The following is a 23494-nucleotide window of genomic DNA, read 5'->3' as shown; positions in this document are numbered from 1 at the left end:
AATTACATATTGAACCTCATTTTAATAAAGAAATAGTAACATATAAAAGAACTGACATCTAAAAGTTATCTATGTTGTTGGAATTATTTCAGTTACATTTGCCTTTTGGAAACAGAAAATGTCACAGCATGCTAAGACATATAACTAACCCTACTAAACTTCCAGTTGCCCAAAGTTGAAAACATTTTTGAGACAGTGAGTTGGAAATAAAAGCTTGAAAGTGACCTTCTCTGTAAGGGGAGCACTTACCTGATTTACATGCCTGTGCTTTCCTCACCCCTTACTACTGCCTTCACTTGTGGAATATCGTATATTCATACAGAAATAAGTTGCATGAGTTTGAGAAGGCATAAATTGTGTTGTGAAAGTTCCTCAGCAGAGGACATTATTCTGTGTGTGAAGTTAATGCTGCAGATATTATGAAGTCATGTGGTAAAAGACTACATTTCAAAGCATATCTAAGAGTTACCAGTGTGCTTCATTTTCTTTGTCACTTTCGTCACTTTTTGTAACACTCTTTGTCTTTTTTTCTGTTTGGGCCTCTGTGTTTATTCATTTTTTTTCCCTCTGAGTATTCAGCTGTATTTTGCAAAAAGAAAAACAGGAAAAAAAGAGGGTCACCTGTTGGAAGATCAAACAAAATGTATAAACAAGGAAAGAAAATATCAGAAGAAATAGAGGAGAAAGATATTTCATAGGAGAAAGTAGAAAATTAAATGAAAAAGATGGCAAAAGGTGGAAGAATAATGAACTGATTTCACTAATGTTCTGCATTGAATCCTGAAGGCATTGTTGTGCACGACATCAAACCTGTGTATAATGGTTTCTTCACATAATTGACACAATATATAAATTCTGTCCCATGTTCTACTTTCACTTTGCATTCCTGAGGTTTATTGAACTTGTTCCTGTAGTTATTTTTTTCTCACTTTTTTCCCTCTGTAGACCTGCCCCACTTTTTAAAAATTAAATTTTTTTTTTTTTGTTTCTTTTCCTTTACTTATCAACTTGTTCTGTTCTCCCTAGTGAACTTCAGCAATTATTGGAAGAGGAGATGAATATGTGATCATATTCCTGACTAGGTCCTTTTCAAACTAGGGAAGTTTAAATATTTTGTTTTGGTTGTCACATAATGGTTCTTATCCTAAAAAATATTAGCTTCTTATGCTTTTTGAATATCTTTGACTTCTGGCCTAAATTTGTTTTCACATTAGACATATAGAATTCATAGCATTAATCACCTGTCATTTCAGATTGAATCCATAGTTTAGTTACAAACAGAGAACAATAGTTTTGCACTCTGATAACACATGATGAACACTTTAGTGATTTGGTCATTCTTCATCATTTTGTGAGTGAATTAACAGAAGTAATTGCTATTGGCCCACCTGTTTTCTATTATATCTTCATCATTAGGACAGAGAGTTTTATTTGGAGAATGGTAGACAAGATTATTTTGTGGAATATTAGCTCAGTTTACTAATGAAGTATCTGATATTGGAGATATCAGTACTATCAGTACTTTGTCTTACCTGTTTGTTTCTTATCCTGGAAATACAGATTTTTTTTAATATATCTTTTTTTTCTTTTCTTTTTTTTTTTTTTTTTTTTTTTTTTACATTTGATTATTTTGTGTAGTTTAGTATAGTGTTTTATAAAGTACTGTTGTAATGCTTAACAGGAGACTAACTGCCAGTCAATATCCCCAGGTAGTTTTTGGGAAGCAAGGGGGACTGTTTATATCACAAATATTTTCCAGACTGATATCTAAAGAGACATTTAAAAAGCTGCTATCTTAGTTAAGCCTTTTTTTTAATCATTAGTGTTTCTCAGGCATCTGTCATGGCAACTGAAGAAACAGTACGGAATGCATGCACATGATGTGCTACACATATGAGATGAAATATATTTGGAAATAGCAGCAATTAAATTAATCTCTGGAACAAATAAGTCAGAGCAGTAATAAAATGCTATGAATGCTGTTTCCATGTTTCTCGTAGATGATGTGAGAGCTTTTTTTTAAAGCCATCTGTGATGTAAATCAAGTTACAGTAGAATTGGGTTCTTGGGAAAGCATTAAAAGTTCTCTTGCATACTCTTAACTTGCCAGCCCACAAACTAGTTTTTTTCTTTCTGCTTTCCTCCCCTTCCCCTGTCACAGGGGTGTTGGAGAAAGATCATTGTGGATGACACTATGCCGTTCAGTGAAGAGGAGAATTTGTTATTACCAGCTACAACCTGCCAAAATGAACTTTGGCCAATGTTGCTGTCCAAAGCTATAATTAAGTTAGCAAATACTAGGTATGTTTTGTCATCTCACTTTTGGTTTGTTTTGTGAAGTCACGTGGTAACAGCAAAAGGTTGATTTAGTATACATAGGAAATATATTTTCTAATGACAGTTATACACTTCCGAAAGCTGCCATTTAAATCAGTAAAACAAAATCCTCTATAGCTACAGAAGGCACAGGGTTTCATTTTTAGATGTGTTTGTAAATTTATTCACAGAAAACTCACAAAGAAACTGGAGTACTCTTATTATTTGCTTCATTTGTTTGACATTATTCCTGAAAACTTCACATGTGGCTTTCTGCTAAACAGAAGTACCTGTGAACTGTTAATGACATTGTTATTGTGAGCAGTATTGACTCAATACTTGACCAGTATTGACTCAAACAATATTGAAAGTACAGTTTTGTGAGCTGTTTTTGATACCTTTGCTACAGTTGTGCTGTTGTATGTGCCTATGATGCAGTAATTTACAATTAAGGCTACAGGTTCCTATGAGATGAGGAATGAACACCAAGAGTTTAAATTAATAACTTTGAGAAAATAATTGAAAACACACATCTGGGTAGTGAAGCTTCCCTGTTCTCATCATATCAAGTTATGTTTGTCAGAAGAGTCATCTAAAGTATGTTGACACAGGCTAAGGAGTTGCCGAGAGGTGCTTGTTATGAAATTCTGTTTGCAGGAATGTGATTGACATACTGCATTTCTCCAGAGCACAAGGGTTAGCCATACAAGTGATGGCTTCTGCCTTGGTCCTTTCAGGAAACCCCTCCAGAGACCAGCAGAGTGTCAGTTTGAAAGAGTGAACTTTGCTAGAGTAGAAGTGAACCAGCTTGGAAGTGAGTGAACCAGCTAGAGTGAATCAGCTTGTTCAGAATAACCTGGAAGCTAGAGAAGCGGCTTAGGAAATGGAAGTTGTAGAGTCATAACCCTGTTTTAGCGTAAGGGATTTCAAACCCAATCTCCAGCCCTGAACTGTGTGCAAGTATACATAGTATGCTTGCTAACAAAGTTGAAAAAAAATGCCATTGTACCAGACGGAGCAGTAAAATAATGGCTAAAATAATTGACTTTGTAGGGGAGTAGTCAGCAGTGGTTTGGAAAACTCCTAAAATTGCAAGTAATGACTTGTTTTTCATCAAACTATTCTGTGTATGATCTTATTCCTTATTACATGGTCTTATTACAGAAAGCAATGTAGACTACAGAGTTTACTGTAGTTGGTAACATTATAATGGTAATAAGTCTGCTTTGTCTTATAGTATACATGAAACTGGAAAAAGAGAGATGGAGGAATTTACAGTTCTACAAACACTGACTGGATGGATACCAGAAGTTATTCCTCTCCAGTAAGTTATTTTATTTAACAATTTATGTATCAGTTGTTTAATATTTAATTCTATAAGGCATTATGAAAAATAAAGCTGAGCCCTAAAAGTCCTTCACCATCAATTTTGGAAAGTGAATGGTTTATAGTTCAGGCACTTGGGAAATGTACCTTTGAGAAATGTAATTTTATAGTGTTTTTCTTTGTAAGTCATACAGTTTCTTGTAAAGCTATTTATCATGCTGATGCCTGTTCTTTATAAAATTAATTTAACTAATTTTAAACAGCATGAGGAAAACGAGGTTACAGAAATCTGTTTCATTTAGTATGAAGTTTTAAGATGTCTGCTTATTTATATCTGAATATACCATAGGAAGCACATGTCATGAATTTGGAAGTAATCAATGTCAGCTAGTATGGTGTTTCCACCCTTTAAATTGTAACAGTTATCAGACTTCTAGTTTCAACCAAAAATAGTATTTCCTACCTACGATAATGCTTTTCTTGTTTCCTGTATGTTTTATCCTAATTTTATATTTTTAAAGAAAAGCATTCTGACTTTTCTGCTTAACATTCTTTTTAGTAAACTAATTACCCTGATATTAAATATTTAGACTTTTCTTTTGAATTACACTTTTTTGCCTTTTGAGATATACATTCAAATGAATATATAGATAACAAATAGTTATGGTTTATATATAATTTACTTAAATATAGTTGTTTATTTATAACCATATTTTGCTAATAAATAATTTCAAAGAATATTTTATTCCATTTTTCAGTAATTTTTATGTTTCAAGCTATGCTTGCTATTTAGGTTTTTGATATATTTGTGTCCTACAGTAGTGTGTATGTAGTTCATGGATTTAAAAATATAAGTAGCCTAAATTTTATTGCTTTTTATAGTTAATTTTACAACTTCAACAGCAAAAAACCATATTCACTTACTACAAATACATTATATTATGGAATATGAGAATGTGAATACTACAGAGTCTTTGGAATAGTAGTATAAGATGACTTTAGCTCATTTTACAATCACTTATTTTATTTTTTTAAAAAAAGTTGAATGCAGTTTGCTTGCATGAAACTCATTCATGACTCTGAGATTATTTCTGGAATCACTGAGTTTCTGTTGAAAATCAACATGACTGCAGCTGTTACATCAGATCAAAAACTTTCCAGCTTGGAAGTACTTTTGAGAAGCTTTTTAATATACAGAGATAGAATCACAATATTATATACTGTAGTTGTAAAGTGCTCTGCAAGTTTCTCTGCCACAACTTGTATCTGCTAAAAATCTTGAGAAAGGATGCTTTATTTGCATACATCTCTAACCACCATCTCTTTTTTTATGGGTCTTTCCATAAGCTGTCTCAACAAATATTTCGGACACTGAGTGTGTTCTATCTACTAAAATAACCCAGTAGCATTTTTTAGAGTTGGACTGTCAGTCGTGGTATAGTGCTGTCTAAATGAAAATCACACTTTCTTCTCTTATTGGAAATATCCCTATATGTCCACAAATAACATATACATTTCTGTTTTCTCTTAAAGGCCTGAATACTTGGACAAAGTTTGGGGCTTTTTGAAAGAGATTGTGCCAGAATTCAAGTTGCCAGAAAAGAAGGCTCCAGAACTTGAGATTACTCAGGATGACACAAAACCTGAAGAGAGCAGAGACTCAGAGTTAAAAAGTGAACTTTTATCTGTGAGTAAGCTGCCAGATACAACTGAGAGAGCAGAGACAGCCAATAACGTTAGCAAAGGTCTGTAATTTTACATAGTCTAATCTTTGTAGGCCAAGCATAAATAAGGTTAACATCATCTTTGTTTCAAATAAGTATGTTTTGCATATATTGCCACATACAACTCTGTGGGTTTGTTGTTTCACTGAACATGTTGCAATGATTTATATTCAAAATACTTTTGTTTTAGCTATAGATCTGATGAGAAGCAGTACTAGTCTTTTATTTTATAAAAATAGCTTCATTTTCTGTCAGAGATTTTTTCAGCTCCATGTCACAGTAATTTCTCTAAAGTCTGGTTCCTTGCAGAGAGATACCAATCAGAGAGGTGACGCTTTCTTCAAAGGCAACACTTCTCTGACCATCAATTAATTATACATTTCATAATGGGTGTTGTAAAGTGTGATTATCTACAGAGTTATGACAAATATGTTCTAACATCTACCTGCATTTTTATTTATTGCAACTTTTATTTTATGCTGTTGGGTAGAGGCAATAGTTTTCTTTAAGAGCTGCTAATCATGCTAACATTTAAATTAAAAAAATTAGATTTAGAAACTTGTTTGTTCCAGTATATTATTCTTCTTTATTTTTATTTGAGACTGTTTTCTTAGTTGCTGTTTTTAACTTGAAGACATGGGTGCAATTTTGCAACACTTCTCATGCCTTTGGAGAGTACAAATCACATGCTAAAATTTCTATTTCTTCCTAGAATTTTGGAAAAATCACTGACTTCCTCGCTTTGAATCCCAAATACTATGTCCCAATGTCTAAAGTGTTATAAAAGTCTTAGAAGTTACCTTGCTGAGGTAGTATTCTCTCTTATTAGGAAATCCTGCTATCATTTTGACCCAGCCATCAGTGTGGTAGACATTTTAGAGTTTGGAATGGACATGTCACTGGGAACAGCACTGTTGTTCATCCAACAGGGTGCTGTCATTTTTTTCCCTGAAAACAAAGTAAATGTAATCCTGCCTAAAACTTAAAAGTTCATTAGTAACTGAAATCACTAAGAATCAGGGAACCATCATGTCTGATACAGCTCTATAATCTCCAACACTGAGGCTAAAAGCTTCAGTGTTGACATGTTCTGTTGATGTTTGGGATTAATGTTTGGATGACACAAAGCCATCCATGTCACCATGAGATATAAGGACCTGGGGATCCTGGTGGGCAACAAGCTGTCCCTGAGTCAGCAGTGTGCCCTGGGGGTCAAGAAGGCCAATGATGTCCTGGGATACATTAGGAAGAGCATTGCCATCAGGTCGAGGGAGCTGATCCTACCCCTGTACTCAATCTGCATCTGGAATGCTGTGTCCACACCTGGACTCTTCAGCACATTACAGACATGGAGCTCCTGGGTGAGTCCAGCAGAGAGGGCAATGAAGATGATTCGGAGACTGGAACATCTCTGACAAGGCGAGGCTGAGGAAGCTGGGCCTGTTCAGCTTTGTGAAGAGACAACTGAGAGGAGACCTCATCAATGTGTATAAGTATCTAAAAGATGGGTTCCAAGAAGATGAAACCAAGCTGTGCTCCATGGTGCTGAACAATATGAAGAGAAGCAATGGGCAGAAGCTGGTGCACAAGAAGTTCCACCTGAACATGAGGAAGAACTTTACTGTGTGAGTGACCAAGCAGGAGCACATTGCCCGGAGAGGCTTTCCCTCGCTAGGAATGGCTTTAAACTGGAGATATTCAAGAACTGTCTGGATGCAATCCTGTGCCATATGCTCTAGTATGACCCTGGTGGAGCAGGGAGGTTGGACCAGATTGGACCACTGTGATTCTTTGAAGCTGTGAAATTGTACTGTGCAGCTGACACAAAGGAAGGAAGGAATGCCATCCAAAAGGGCTTGGACAAACTTGAGAATTGGACCCATGAGAATCTAATGAGGTTCAGAAAGTCCAAGTGCAAGGTGCTGCACCTGGATTGAGACAATCTGAGGCATGAATGCAGACTGGAAGAAGAACTGAGAGCAGCCGTGTGGAGAAGGACATGGGGGATCTGGTGGATGAGAGGCAGTACATGAGCCAACAGTGTGTGCTCACAACCCAGAAAGGCAGTTGTATCCTAGGCTGCATCCAAAGCAGTGTGGTCAGTAGGATGAGGAAGGTGAGTCTCCCCCTCTACTCTGCTCTTGCGAGACCCCAACCTGGAGAAGCATCCAGCTCTGGGTCCCAGCACAAGAAAGACATGGACCTGTTGGAACGAGTCCAGAGGAGGGCCACTAAGATGATCAGAGGGCTGGAGAACCTTTCCTAGGAAGGCAGTCAGAGAGCTGGGATTGTTCAGCCTAGAGAAGAGAAGGCTTAGAGCACCTTCCAATACTTAAAGGGGGCCTACCAGAGAGCTGGAGTGGGACTTTTTACAAGGGCATGTAGTGATAGAACAAGAGTGAATAGCTTTAAAGTCACAGAGAGCAGGTTTAGATTGAGTATTAGAAGGAAATTTTTTCTGACAGTAGAGAGCTCCTGACACAGATTCCTCAAAGAAGTTCTGGTTGCCCAATCCATGGAAGAGGTCAAGGCCAGGATGGGACTTTGAACAACCTGCTCTAATGGAAGGTGTCCCTGAACACAGCAGGGGAGTTGGAACTAGATGATCTTTAAGATCCTTTCCAACCCAAGCCATTCCATGATTATATGATTTTTTTTTTTTAATGCATTTAAGAAGTCTTTTCCTGTAGTCTAAATTCTAAGACTTCAAAGAATATTCGGTTTGTGGGAGACATTCTACTTCCATGTCCATTGGGAATCTATGCATTGTCTATGTGATTTTTTGTTTTTTTTTAAATTACTGATGCATGAGAGCAAGGACATGAAGAAAATATTTGGCACAGTGCCAGAAATACAATAATTTCTTACATTGTAGTAAGGACATAAAAGTTGTGCAATAACTAAAAGGTGGAACCGTAGCCTTTCTGGCTCCTTCTCAGTAAATCTTCATTTACATCTTTAGGACTACTTTTTATTTTTTATTTATTTTAATTAAATTACATTAGATTCTTATTGTTTCTCAACTCTTGACTTTAAAGAGTTTGTGGTTGATTCTTTTTAAAATTTATCTAAAATCTTATTAAAGCATTTACACTGTATGACATTTGATGGCTGAAAGTTTTTATCTGAGAAAGAAGAATATTTAATCTTTATTTTGCTTAATAGAAAAAGCAGAGCAGAAAAAAGTAGAAAAGAAAAAAAAAAGAGGAGAGAAAGAAAAAGGCAAGGTAGCACTTCAGTCTCCAGAAAAGCTGGCAAAAGCCCAAGGCCTTCAGGACTTAACTGAAAGTAAGTCCTATTGTTTTGAAGCTAAAAATACAGACAGGAGTTATATTTAAAGCAAAAGGCTTTGCTTTAATTTGGTTTTGAACTTAACTGGGGGGAGGTTGTATTTACTCTTTTTTTTTGGTTTAAATTGTAGTTATTTATAGCTCACATTACACACTGAAGTCATTCTAACCTATTCTGCAACATAGATTAAAATAGTATATTGCAGTACTTTGTTGTAGTGGCAAACTGTCTTACAGTTGCAGCAATCCTTCCTCTTTTGTAATTTATTTGTTCAATATCCACTTTATACACAAAATTGCAATTGGAAAAAGTAGGAACGCTTCTTTGTCAAAGGGCAGGGGAGCTGGGGAAATATTTGTTATAATTCACTCCATGATGTAAATCTAATTTTTTTTTATCTTTGTCCAGGAAATACATAGTGGTGAATTTGATTCCTATATTGATGTATTCACAAGAGCATAAAAATTAAGCAAATTCTTGCTTTGTGCATTTATATTTAATGTTAAAAACAAACAAACAAAAAAATCTCAAGAAAATACATTTTAAACAAATTACAAATAAATACTAATCAGACAGCTAAACAATCAACCAAGATATTTCAAATTTATTAGCATAAACTATAGAAGATCTTCACAAATGTACAATAAGCTTATATAGTCTTAGCTTTGCTTATGTTTGGATACATGTGGCATTTCCATGTGACTAGCAGCAAAAACCACTTATTAACTGGAATAATTTGCAGTTGCAAATCAGTATGTGAGAATAGGTAGAACATCTTCCTAAGGGAAATAACTGCAAAGTAAAAATGAAATTTACTACATAAATGGTATCCTGCTTCTTGATTTCTGATTAAAATTAGTGATTTAAATAATTTTAAACTACAGCAAACTAAGATTGTAGTTTGTCATCAGCAAATATATTTCTTTAAATTCCTACCATACATACCACGAAATGAGTTAAACAGCAATAAATTTTAAAATATATTGAAGGAATGTAGTTTGCTTTAGCGTAGCACGTGTGGAATAGGAAATGAGGTGTTTCATGTGAATATAAGTGACTAACTAGTATTCAAGTATGTGATGGAGACAAGAAAGCAGAAGGGAAGTAAAAGGATCTAAGATATGTATTCTAGAAAGTGTGCAAAATGAGTGAAAGGGCATTAAAAAAAGGGGCAGTGCTTCCATGTGATAAGTGACATGATATTTAGATCTTTATCCTGCCACTTAAAGCACAATTTATGCTTTTTTTCTGAAAGCCAATTAGTGTCCTGTGAAGAGGTTATTTAGAAAGATTATTAATTCAGTACACTGATCAAAGAACTATTTTATCCTAATGTTGAACCAAAACAGAATTTTGGAGAAGAGTAAGAGGTAGGTATCTCTATAGTAACAGAGCAAATTTAAAATTATTAGACTGAAAGGGGAAAAAAAAAGGAATTGAAGTTTGAAATAATACTGAATTACGATGCATTTTTCTTGTGAGAGTGTAGCCAAAAGAGGGAAATCTTGCAGAGACTTTATGAGACACACAATCTGCAGAGTGGCTCAGGACAGTAGAACCATTGTTGTGCATAAAATAACATCTGAAACTAGGTCTTGATTCAAAGTCAGACTCCTGAGGCAGTAGTTGTAAAATGTTTCTGAATTGTTCTGGTGGAATTTTGTAACAGTGACTTTACTTAATGCGGCAATACTTTATTCTTTTTTTTTTTTCATTTTAAGTGATGTGAAAACTGCTTCATTCCCAGCATGATAAAATTGCTTACTTCCCTTCTGCAAGCTTTCACTCTGCCTGTTGACTGTTGTCTTAAAGGAAATTTTTCTTCTTTGTAATAAATATGGACTGTTTCTAAAGAGATACTCAACTACTCCAGATATTATTTATATTTGACTTTTAAAATGGCAAAACTTTCTGTATTCATTGCATTGTATATTCATGACCTTGTTATTCATGGCACGTTGAAGTATCAGTTACTCCTAAGTACTTGGAAACTTCTCTTACAGGCTTTTGATTTTGTGTGGGCTATAATACTGTGGTGAACTGATGCTCTCTGGCAGCTAAGGCACCACCCATCCACCAGGTCACTCCCCACAGTGGGATGGAGCAGAGAATGAGGACTGAACCCTTTGCCCACCCCCAGTGTTCTTGCTGGGGTAGTGGAGTGAGAACCAGAGGATTTATTGGCGTGCGGCTTGGCTCAGCAGTCACTGACGTACTCATGTGTTACCCCAGTGTTTTGGTGATGTATCTAAAATGGCACCACAAGGGCTGCCCTGATGAAAGCTCAAACCCGGCCTGATCCAGTACAAACATATGCAGTTCCAAGCCACTTGCACAGTCAGACCAATGCCTGCTGCACCCCACAAACACAGTATGAGTAGCAGGATCATTGAAGCATTGAACTTGTTTCTCTATTTGTACGGTTGCATGGATCCAGCTGAATAACAAGCCCTTGATATGGTCAGTCTGAGCCCTTCCTGAGAGCAACCAACTTTGTCTTTAATAAAGGACTTCTCTGACTGACTTTTGATCTGACTTTATCAGTCAGCCAGTCTTTGGGAAGTTTTGGCAGACAATTCATATGTTCCTACTGTACTTTTCCACTCAGCAGCTTTTTGTTCTGGTAACAAACCTTTCATACTTAGGGTATCCCCCTGTTTTATGAGCAGTTATTACACTGAAAGGATATGATGTGAGGTGAGGTACTGTGAGGGTCCGAAGAGATGCAGGGTCCCCAGGCATGTGCAAAGGAGAGCTTCTTTATTGTAAAAAACAGGCCTTTTTTATGCAGTCAGGCCTTTATCAGTTACATACTTTTAAATCATAACAAACATAATTCAACCAACCACCACACACCACGATGTGAACACACGATGGTGACATACCTTGTTTTTCTGCCTCTAACTCAGCTGAGTCAGCTTAGTCTTTTTCTGCTTAGCCAAAGTAGCAGGCCTGAGCCATGATTTTAGAAGGCCTTCCTTTTGTAAGGTTTTACCTATGCAGCAAGGTACTCATTCACCTTATTCCTGTAAAGAATCACCACTTTGCTTGTATTTAAGTTTCTAAACTACTGAGTTTCTTAATAATTTCTGAACTGCTGGAAAGGGAACACTATTCCATTTGAAAGGGCACTAGCTAGGAATTTAGGAGTTTGTTCTACAAATCAACCATGTATTTTGCTAGTCTCATTATGCCTTGATACAAGTTTTGTAGTTAAAGACAATATTTTCTATGTCACAGAAGTGTTGAGATTATTATTATACTTAGAAGTTTTTGAAATCAAACAAGTAGATCTGTAATCATCTGAGTCAATGAGATAAACGTCACATCACTGTAACATTCTTATAATTTTTCTTTTACCTATTCAAGAGTTTTCATTTACAAGACTGAAGCCTAATGTTTTGGTTTTTCAAGTGCATATCAGCATTCTGCGATATTTGTGTCACTTCTGAAGAGTACACAGGTTACTTTTCTGAAAACTCAAAAATACCTTCCAATAGGCAAAGCTAATCTGTATCTATCACAGCAGCAGAAGTTAACATCTGATCTGCACACCTGATGGTCAGGATATTGAAAGCCAACTGATGTGTTTTCATAGAATGGTTTGGGTTGGAAGCAACCTTAAAGATCATCTAGTTCCAACCCTCTGCCATGGGCAGGAACATCTTCCACTAAGCCAGCGTTCTCACAGCCTCCCCCATGCAACCTGGCCTGGAACACATACAGGGATGGGGCATCCATAGCTTCTCTGACCAGCCTATTCTGGTGCTTCAACATCCTCACAGCAAAGAATTTTTTTTCTACATCTAAGCCTGCCCTCTTTCAGAGGGGTCAGTTAAAACAATTGCCCCTTGTTCTATTACTCCATGGCCTGAAGAATCTCTCTTCAGCTTTCCTGTAAACCCCTCTTTAGATACTGGAAGGCTACTCTAAGATCTCCCTGAAGCCTTCTCTAATTCAGGCTGAACAACACAAACTTTTCCAGCCCTCCTTCATAGGAGAGGTTCTCAAGCCTTCACATCACCTTTGTGGTCCTCATCTGGCATCATTAGTCCTTGGAAAGTTATACTACACCATCAGCTCTTGTTTGATAGATAAATATTTAAAAGAAACATTAAGAGTGAGAAAATTCTTTGCAAATCATATGCAAAACATATGATAAACAAATGAAAATGGTTAAGATCTGTTAAAACCAACAATTTTAATTCCTGGCCTTTCTTTTTAAGTGATTGGATATGTATTTTACATTGATCGATTAAAATCTTACTTTCCCTTCTTGAAGGGACAGAAGCATTTTTTTGGGTTGTTTAGTGCTCATTCTCTGTAAGTGAATTTGCAAAGCTGCAAGTGTGAAATACTAGTAGCTACATGGATTCAGAATTTTTTAACAAAGCACTCCAGAATTCTTATATCCACACTGGTGGATAGAAAGAACAGGCTTTGCTGAATCTGTTTTGTTGTACTGTGTATTATAACATTTTTCATCTAATAGTGCAATTTTATAAAGGCTATCAACTTTAAATAGTTTCCCCAAATGCTGAATCCACACTAATCATTACACTTGGTGCCAAATAATTTGCATACATTGTCCTCATTTTTTGTACAGTGAAAAAAAGATCAAATGATATGTGATTTTTAAAGCTACTGGCATAATGCACTACTATTGTAATGGTAAAAAAAAGTGAATATGATGTGCCTGGTTAATCATTTGCATGCTCTAATAATTTGTTCATTGCTGTTTATTGTCTGCCCTGCAGACATTTTATTTCACAACCCATCTGGACTGAATATGACAGCTTTACATTCTACCTGGTATTTGATTAAATACTTTTATTTCAGAAATACTTCTCACATGCAATGAGATTGGTATACCTTGTGGCACATACTGTTCTGCAATGTGCGGGACATCATAGCTAATATTGCTGTGTTTGTAGCAGATTAGATATATTGGTAAGGACTGAGATTAAAGTTAATTGTAGCCTTGATTTTGAATAAGTTGAAACCCACATCTAATACAAGAGCTGTGCTTAACATAGGAATCACAAGCATGCAGTGAGAAAAACTAAAAATCCATTGGGAAGTAACTCTTACTTGCCTTTAGCTTATATTTAATTGGATAATTCAATTCCTGGAAGAATATATAAGATGTGAAGATATTAGACTTTGAGAATAAAATATTGCATACCCTCTAAATAAATAGAGTTTAGGTCTGAAAAATCATGTTTTCCTGACACTTGCCTATTTATATGCAGATAGCTTTGTTTTATTTCATTTCACAGAAAATACCTATTCTTAGTGCAACTTGCAGTTAAATATTTATTAGATGGGGATGGGATTTGTTAGATGGGGATAGAATCATAGAATCATTTAGGTTTGAAAAGACCTCTAAGTTCATTGAATGCAGCTGTTAACCTGTATTGCTAAGCCCACCACTAAATCACATTCCTCAGAGCTACATCTACATATCTTTTAAATACCTCCTGGAATGATGGCTCAACCACTTCCTTGGGCAGCCTATTCCAATAATTAACAACTCTTTTTGTGAAGAATTTTTTCCTAAAAAGCAATCTGTTGAAAAACAGTTGTCACAACCTGTGTACTGAAATCTTGCCTGTGAGTTTTCTCAGATGACCAAGGGAAAGTAGAGAGAAATAGATACCTTTCTTTTTGAGTTGTCTTTTTGTTAAATCCAGAGATGTATATTTCAAGTTTTATGTTTTAGACTTTTAATTTCCCTTCAGCATGAACGGACTATCAGACATCCTTGTCTTATCTTAATGATTCAGGAATTAGCAGTGGCTTATGGGAAGATGGATTGTGAGAGAATAGAGATAGTACTGAAGGCAATCTTGCCCCTGAGGAGTTGCAGCTGTACTAATTACCAAAGCGTAGGAACAGCCTTGCCTTCAATAGGTCACAGCTGTGTCCAATAAGGATGGGTGTTATAAAAGAGTGGGTTAGCTGGTTGAAGGGAGAGTTGGAGTCAGTTGAGTGTGCTGTTGTGAGGAGTAAGTGGCAGGCAGTTGTGCTAGGGACAGTAAGGGTTAGTATGTGCTGCTAGGGACAGGAAGGAGTCAGCCAGCCGTGCGGAAAAAAGAGAAGAGGAGTCAGTGTTGTGAGAAGCTGCCCATGAGAACTCATGGAGAGAGTATGAAAGTTTTACAGTAAGATAATAAACTAACAGTGACAGTCAGTTCCTATCCACTGTTGATTAGTGCCAAGGACCAGTGCCAGCAATTGGTGGCCTGTATGGGGATGAGTTCTGACAGTGGCTTCTTTCACAGATAAGAGTAGGAGATGATCATATGGTTGCGTAGTGCAACAGATTTCTGGGGTTAACAGAGTGAATTTGCCTCTGTTTCTATTCCTTGCCTATAGCAGAATTACAGGCAAACAAGCTTCTATAAGGTATGTGGGATAAGAGCTTCATACTTTCTGAGGCACCCATCATTACCTCTGTTTTTTCATCTGCTTGACAGAAGTGAGAGCAGTAACCAGGCGCTGTGTTTCTCAAATTACTTATCTCAATCCATATCCCTTGGTAGCAGTGGCCAGAGCTCTGGCTTTGGATCCTTTTGTTGGCAAGATCAAATTTTGCCTTCACTGGTGAGAAGCATTTAGCTAGTACTGACCAATCAGAATGTTTTTACTTCATCTACACAGATTATGTGTATTTTTTTTATGCTAATATCTACTGGTTTTAAAATTTGAAGTAAAACAGAAAAACAATGTTGAAAGGTACCTTGCTACCTCTAATCTGTCATATTTTTAAGTTGTATTTTCTGTCACTCATTTATGAAAAATAAGTAAAATATGCAAATGCTGTTGAAGATTTAAATGAGGTGGTTTTTTTCCATCCATGGCTTCTTTTCAAAGTGCATTACAATGAGCTCTTCTTTTGAATAAAATAACAGTCAGACAAAGAAAATAGTAATAAAAATAAGACAGAGAAAGCACAATAATGTAGTGTGAGCTACAGCTACGTTTTTTACTCTTTACCTTGTTCTAAAGTATGTTGATGTTTTCTGTGTAGAATTGCCCATACCAACCCAGCCAGAAATGGTCGTGTACGCTGGCTGTATACCGCTGCATTTGTTTGAAGAGGACATTTTTTTATTAACACAAATGGTAAGATTCTGTGCTCTCAGGACAGGAAAGCATTACTTATTTTGTTATCAGAGTGTTTAATTTTGTTACGACAATGTTGTAACAAAAAGAATACAATTAGCACAGTGAAACAGTCATTAGATGATGTCTGTCAGTTAAATTTATGTTTTGGTACTTCTGTGTTCTGAACATGCATTTCCCTGCAAAAGCCTGCTGATTTTACCAAGTTTTCTTCCAGTTTCCTCAGGATCCTAGAATCTGAAGTCTCATAGGAGAGACTAGGTGTGGACTAGAAAATGTATAATGATGAGATACTTCTGAATGGAAAGTGTAATTACTTTAAGGGCTACTTGAAAAACATGAATTTTAATTTCATGAAGACAGTTAAGATTCCCTGTATGTTGCTTGTTGTTATATAAGAAATAGCATGTTTATATCAATAGCTGACATTAGTGTTGTAACTGGTAAAAGCAGCTGGAAAAAGTGTAGCGCTTAATGCAGCTGGGGTAAAAACAACGCTTAAATTTCTACTTAGTCACTCACACTCCTCAGAAAGCTTTTTATAATGCCGGAGCAGGCTTTCTTGAGTTGATTATTAATTAGGTTTCATTTTTTTTTTTGTCCATTTAAATTATATCTATCATAGTTAGATCATTACATTTTAAGCTGCTTTCTCAGGAAACTGGTAAGCTTCATAAAGAAATTTCCAGAAATGTTTTGCAGGTGTTATGCTTTAGTGCACTTAATTCTTGCATTATTTTTTTTTAATTGTGCTGTGTATTTTATGCAATTTTGAATATTAACATATTATCTGTGATACTGTTTTAATTTATTTTAATTTAAGGTCTCAGTCAATATTGTCTTTTTGCTAATATTAAGTAATGCTAGTCATCAAAAGGCAAGTGGAAGTGGGGACATGGGCTTATATCTTTCCTGCCACCTAACACCCTGAGTCTCAAACATGACTACAGTCTGTTGGGATATAGAGATTACTGAAAAAGAGGTATAGCAGACCAAATAGGATGAGACAGATGAATCTATATGTCTAAACTAGTATTTTCATAAAGACTTGATAGAAAAATGGAAGTTGACAGAAGTTAAATATAGAAGTGTAGAGGATTTCTTATGGATAAAACCCCCACCATTTTCAAGCTGTATTAAAGGGCTGAGGAAAATGACACTGATTGAAATAATGATTAGAAAATGAATTCACTGGGATAAAAGTTGCTCCCTAAACTTGGAGAAAATTTTGGCATTGACTACAGTTGTGCCAGAATTTTCCTCCCAGATTTTTGCAGTATCCCTTTTAGCTTTACTTTCTAGTATAGATTTCCTTGGATTGTGGTGGCTTGAATTTGTCTTAGTTTGCTCAAATAAAATGAAAAAAATATCAAAAATTGAGTCATACAAGTGTGTAGTATACTCAACAGCTAAATTCTCCTCTATGACACCTAACTGGTTATCTTCAAAATCCTTTTCAATCTTGGATGTTTTAACTGGCATCTTTAATTTAAATCATTCTCCACTCTTCAAGTAACTGACAACTGCAACATTGTTCTCTACAGAGTTCATAAATACAGAACCAAAGGAACATTTTTAAATTAGTAGAAGAGATCAGAGACTTGCTGATGAGTATGTTAAAGAAATAAGTTATTGTTGATTTATTTAGCATGTGTGCTTTTAAAATTAAAAGGATGGTCTAGCTACTGGTCTTTTTTTAATCTTGTAACAGAACTTTCAGTTGAGATGTTAAGTACTAGCTAGACCATTATTATTTTAGTGGGAAGAGCACCACTCAATGTCCACATGTAAAATTGTTATTAAGTCTGTTGCTAAGGGCTTTGGTATACAAGTCAACTGAACTGTCTTTAATGTGTTTTATAAATGATCCATCAAATAAAAATCTTAGCTTTAATGATGTGTTGGTTCAAAGCAATACATTACAGAGTTTTTACAAGGTATCCAAAAGACCAGTTGATTTCAGGATTCTTCCACTTCATAAATTCAGCATGAAGTAAGGACATTTTCCCGAAGTGTTTTTAAGTATGATTATTTAAAAGCAAATATTGTGCCTATTGCTTTCTTACATATTCATTGTATGTTATGGTTATATAAATAAGTTAAAAGAAGTGATGAATCTATTATGTGAAGTGAAATGCATGTAAACACCTAGGTATACTTCTCGTGCTGAATATCAAATTCTAATAATGTTTTTGGATAGTCTTGCCACGTGGACTGTATATTTGTTATACAAGCTGTTAGATTCCTTTGTGTGCATACTGTTCCTGTTTGTTAGACAGACATAAGGAGGAAGATCGGACCCAGTCAGGTTATCCTTCCATGTTCCATAGGCTGATTCTTCAGAGAAGATGAGGCAATATGGGCTTTCCCATATACACAGCCATCCTGTCCTGATCACTAGAACTAGGTCCTGTCCTCTGGTAGCACCTCCTGAACCACCGCCACTTCTGCCTTGGAAGCTTTTCCGTCTGAAAAAAAAAGTTGTTGTGACATCTGAACCCCAAGGTCTGTCTACTAAAAACTGCAAAATAAATTTGTCATTACCTTGTAATTATTTCAGGACCATACTTATCATCTGTTAGCTCAATTTTGTATTACTTCCTCTTAGCCATATTTCCTACATGCTTTGAGAAATGTCTTAATTTATGTTGAAAAAAGCACTATAGTGGAGCAAATGAAGAGGGGATGTTATCAAACACAGAAGCTTTCTGATGCAGAACCATGAAAGCTTCTGAACACCTTTTAAAAATTTAAAGTATGTGACTAGTCCTGCTGCATCAACTCATGGTTTTAGAGTAATTTTTTTCCTAGGGTTGTCTTTACTGCATAATGGAGTTAAATATGAGATAGCTTGAGCATGAAAGTGTTACAGGCAGGCTAGCAAAGTATAGTGGGATAGGAAATAGAGGAAATTGGCAAAGGCAAAAAGTGCTGTCATAGTTGTTTTGAGCTACCCTAGCCAACCTTACATATAAATTGGGCACAATTTAATACTTTGCAGGCTGAGGATCAGAGTGTAAAGCATTTATTTTTTTTATGATCTGTCACCTAGAACCACCCCTGTTTTTTCTGTTCCATTCAAGTGCATGGGATAATACTTAGAAAATTATTTAGGGATGATGAATCCCCATTGGAAATTATATCTCAACATTTATAGTATTAAATACATTTATGAATGCAAATATTTAACAAGTTGCTTTTTTCCCAGAGCCTGTGGTAGAGAAACCTGAAAAATATGTTGAGATTGCTAGCCTATTTTTTAAATACAAATTGGATATTATCAAAATTCCAACAGACATGTAAGTATACAATGTAGTTTCAACATTAGCATTGTGAAAGTACAATGGCTTATCTTTATTTGTGTCACAGGGAAAAACTGCTCAGATCATGTCTGAAGCACATCAGGACAAAGCATTCTGTTGATGTTTTGGTGTCACATAATTAAAGAGCTATCAGTGAACTGTACATTTAGTATTGATATCAGCAATACAGCAGCTAAGTTTGTATACTAGATGCTTACAAAATGCTAATATACACTTAAAAACTTCTGAACACCTTCCTGCAGCTAATTCCAAGTTCTAATTGGGCACACAGATGGATACATATGCAATTATACTCACCCTCCTGTCTTTGAAGCTTACAAACACCTCCTGTTTTGGGAGTGCAGCACACACTTCCTGTTGGAGATGTGAGTCTCTGGGCTTAGCTGTTTCTCCCTACATTCTGCTTATGACTGCACTGCTGAGAAAGCTTCCCAGGGCGTGGACATGCCTACATGGGTCCTCACTTGTGACACCCAGCACAGACAGTCACCTAGGCAGATGCACACTTCTCAGGGCTTCTGACATTGGAGGACAGACAGTGCTGTCAGGCAAAGACACATTACCATATTCTCTACCCAGTGGGCCCAAAGATGTAAAATTTTTGATAGATTACTTCTGCCAGAAATAAGAATATTCTTTGAAGTATTTCAAATTTTTCCTCAAACTACTGGTCTTTTTTTAATTCTAACACATAACAAGGAAATAATTGACTAGTCAGTTAGTATTTTCATGGGCATCACAAGTTTGATATGGAACATGTTATGTTTATGAATAAAAGAGGTGGTTCTCTGTACATGATTCTTATTACAACAGACCCCACTGAGTGTAGATGAAGCAGCTCATGGTCAAAACACAACTTTGTATAAATGCCTTGTGTTAAAGACTGTTCAGAAGTCCTATAAACCCTTGAAAACCAAAGTCTTTATATAGGATGTCTTAGAAGTTTCAGAAATTGTTGTATACATGACTTCTAGTCAATCTTCCATGCTCAGCATAATACTTGCTTCCTGACAAGAAAAGAAAGATTACCATAAAATGTATCAGAGCTGTGTTTTTTTTCCACAGGACACACTGCATAATGCACTTCTGTCAGGTTTCAGCTTATGATGTGAACAGTCAGACAAGTTCTAGAATTATTAATCCTGTCTCTTTTATTCTGATTGAGCTTCTGTCACAAAGAATTTAATGTATCTTATACCCAGTGTACACCAAAAGGTTGATGTCATTTTGGAGGATATAATTTTCCTGAGACTTGAATCCAAAAAAAAGTTGTGAATTGTTGGAGATCTGTGTATTTTCTTAGGGTGTGTACTTTTGTTGAGTACATCTCTAAATAAACTGACTAAATTACGTATGTGGCAGGTTCTACATTTTGATCATCATAATTGGATGGACAGATAATAAACCTGTTAGATTTTTAAAATTTTTTTGAACAGCAGCATTTGTCCATGGATGACATGACCTTGGAATATTCTGGGAATGTAATTGTTTTGCTGATACAGCTGCATTTTGTCAGTTAAAAGCACTTAAATTACTGCTTGTTTTCAAACAGTAGGAGTAGAAATACATTATAATGCTCTAAGCATTTAACAGGCTATCAAAGTAATGAGAGATTTAATAATGAAGATGTTGAAGTATTTGCACTTTAACAGGTTTTATATTGGTTTTTCGTATTTGATTGCTTCATTATCAACTTAATGCATTTGGGGAAGGATAGTTTATTTAATATGCTAAGTTTCCATGACAATTAACTACTTTAATCTTTGTGATTTAATTAATAGGTAGCAGCAAAAAATATATTGCAGGTATTAACATTTAATTCAAATAATATAGCTGTGTAAATGAGATAAGGGACTTAGATACACAGTTGGGACTGAAAGTTTTTAATCTCTTCCTTTTCTTCTAATAAATTATTTTGAAATGCTAAAAGGCAAGATAATTTTGACTGTTACTGCAAAAGATCATGATCTTTCATTATCTCAGTCCTTAGAAAGGGGGCTAGATAAAACATGTTTAGATTTTAATTTGTTCTTTATTGCTGTAATAGCACAATTACACACTTAAGTCTAATTAATATGTGTGCAAAATTGTTTTGGTCTTGTTCTTCTAGTTCTTCGTTTAACAAAGAATTACTTAAATTTCCTTCAGTTTTTACTCCTGCCTCCAATGAAGTCAGCAACAAAGCTTTCTTTTGCTAGTATCAGAATAGGCCTGCACAGGTTTCCTTGGTTATCCTGTGTTTAGGTAGCGATGGAGACCCATTTTGAGGGAAAAGACAAAAAGTATTCTGACACAAAACATTTTAATTTTTTGCCTTACCTCCCTTCAAGTAGTATTTTTTTCTTGTCTAGGGGCCATAGTAATTTATTCACTTCTGACATTGTCTAGTTTTCAGATGGCTTGGGTTTTACTTTTTTGAGGGTTAGTTAAGAGGTCTTTCTATCATAAGTTTGTGTGCAGTGCCAAGCCAGTAATAATAAGAAATATATGAAGATATGGATTCTATGCTGCCCAAGGAATCTTTCAAAATAAAGGAGACACAAGTTAACTATTCTGTTAAGAATTGTTTTGAAGACTGTCATTTGAAAGAAAATGTATGGATTAAAGTGTTTGCATTCTCTTTTATTATTTAGCCACTTTCCACAGTCTACCCTCAAAAAAGGATTTAATTCTATATCCCATCTCACTACTGTTACTGAAACTGATGAAAATGAAAGTGACAGTAATGGGGATATGAATCAAAATGGGAGATACACAGAAGATTATTCTCAGGTAATATTTCTATTTTTTTAACTTGACCTAGTTTTATATTACAAAGGACATTGAAAGACAAAATAAAAACTATTTAATACTGAAATACATGTTTTCAAAGACATTTTAGAAAGCTTTTTCCCTTGCTATTTAAGTAACTTCCCTACCCCTTCCATTTTATAGTTATATTGATGTGTATTGGGTGGGAAATCTTTCTTAATACCTTATCTTTATTTTTTATGATTTTTACTCACATTATAAAAGTTCTACTGCTAACACTGTCCTGGTTTTGCTGTTTAAAATCCTCTTAAGAAGATAGGCTGCTGTGTTTTAAATAAATCTTAGTTTATATTATGAGTAGTTTATTTCAACTGTAGTGCAAGATGTACCTAGGCATGTGCCTAGAAAAATGTAAACTTTATTAACACATGCCTTAAAATGGCATCCTCATTTAGGACTGAATGGAAGGATTTCTGGCTAGATCTGGAAAGAGGTAGACATTCACTGCTCAGTTGGCCTGCTCTTAAGTTTCAGAAGCTCTGCATTCTAAAGGAATCCTCAGCTATGATTTAGACCCCCAGGCTTCCTGCGCAGCGCTGTAAGGGAATGACATTCCTCTAAACAGGTTCACTAGATGCAGCACTGACTACAAGTTGGCTCAAACTACCCAAGCCAACGCTAGTTACTAGGTAGAAGTCTCCGCTGTAATCTTCCAAGATAAGATTAATCTTACTTAAGTTTAATGAAACATTACCAGGATGACTTTGGGAAGTTGTAATTACTGATTTTTGTAATACTTTTCTTTTTTCTTGATTCTGTTTTTAAATGGGAGTGCATATATGCTAGCAAAGTCTGCTTTTAGATAAATCTTTAACAAAATGCTCCTTCTAATAATTAAATCTTACAAGTTTAACAGAGAAAAAATGATACTTTCAAAGACTTTCTGAACAATACATTTAATGAAAAAAAATTCATATAGGGAAATAATTGGCAACATAGAGAAATAAAGAAATACTCACAAAGAAACAAACAGAGCTCCACTGAAGTTATTTAATTTGCTCAACACCTACAAAAAAACTCAATGTGGCAGTGCCAGCATCTCTTCCATTTCATTCTTACTGCAGTAAACACTACTCAGAAGACCATTTGATAGCATTTGTCTTTTGGCTTTAAATTTTTAAATGAATAGGAAGTAATTTTCTGTGTAATTTTTGGAGTGTCTATTTTTCCTCTGCACAGTACACGTATACCATTTTTATGTTTCAGATCTATATGAATACTGTGTGTTTAGATAATGTATGTGTGGATATCTTTAGTGGATTTAATGATTTTAAAATAAGGCAATTCTGCGGTGAAGAATACTTTACAATAGACTATATCTATGACTTGTGATTCTGTGATATATTTAGCTATTCTGTATTTTGTGTGCATTTTATAAACAATAGCCTAATTAGGACTTCAGTAGTACTTTACCTTTAAAAGTATTTTTAATAATGGCATCATACAAAAATCATTACAAGAAGCATCAGGGTAAAAAGGAGCTGTAAAAGTATGTCTTGGTTTGGAACAAATTTGGAAGACAACCTCTGAAATGAGGTCCCTCTAGAAAGCAAATTCAAGCAGCCCCTCCTCCCC

General features: G+C 35.4%; 1 protein-coding gene across 2 annotated transcripts in view; it reads left to right on the top strand.

Annotated features, from left to right (window-relative positions):
* ADGB (androglobin) overlaps positions 1–23494 on the top strand; it is a 99500-nt gene that overhangs the window by 20342 nt on the left and 55664 nt on the right. For both annotated transcript variants that reach the window (XM_053939665.1, XM_053939664.1), the window contains exons 6-13: positions 2162–2301; positions 3554–3640; positions 5176–5387; positions 8532–8654; positions 15691–15785; positions 18116–18290; positions 18994–19084; positions 21742–21880. In XM_053939665.1, the coding sequence (XP_053795640.1) occupies positions 2162–2301; positions 3554–3640; positions 5176–5387; positions 8532–8654; positions 15691–15785; positions 18116–18290; positions 18994–19084; positions 21742–21880 (1062 nt within the window). The remainder of the gene's footprint in view (positions 1–2161; positions 2302–3553; positions 3641–5175; positions 5388–8531; positions 8655–15690; positions 15786–18115; positions 18291–18993; positions 19085–21741; positions 21881–23494) is intronic.

Source organism: Vidua chalybeata, chromosome 3, assembly GCF_026979565.1.
Source record: "Vidua chalybeata isolate OUT-0048 chromosome 3, bVidCha1 merged haplotype, whole genome shotgun sequence".
NCBI lineage: Eukaryota > Metazoa > Chordata > Aves > Passeriformes > Viduidae > Vidua > Vidua chalybeata.
Note: the sequence above shows the minus strand (reverse complement) of the source record. Positions and strands in the feature narration are given on the sequence as shown.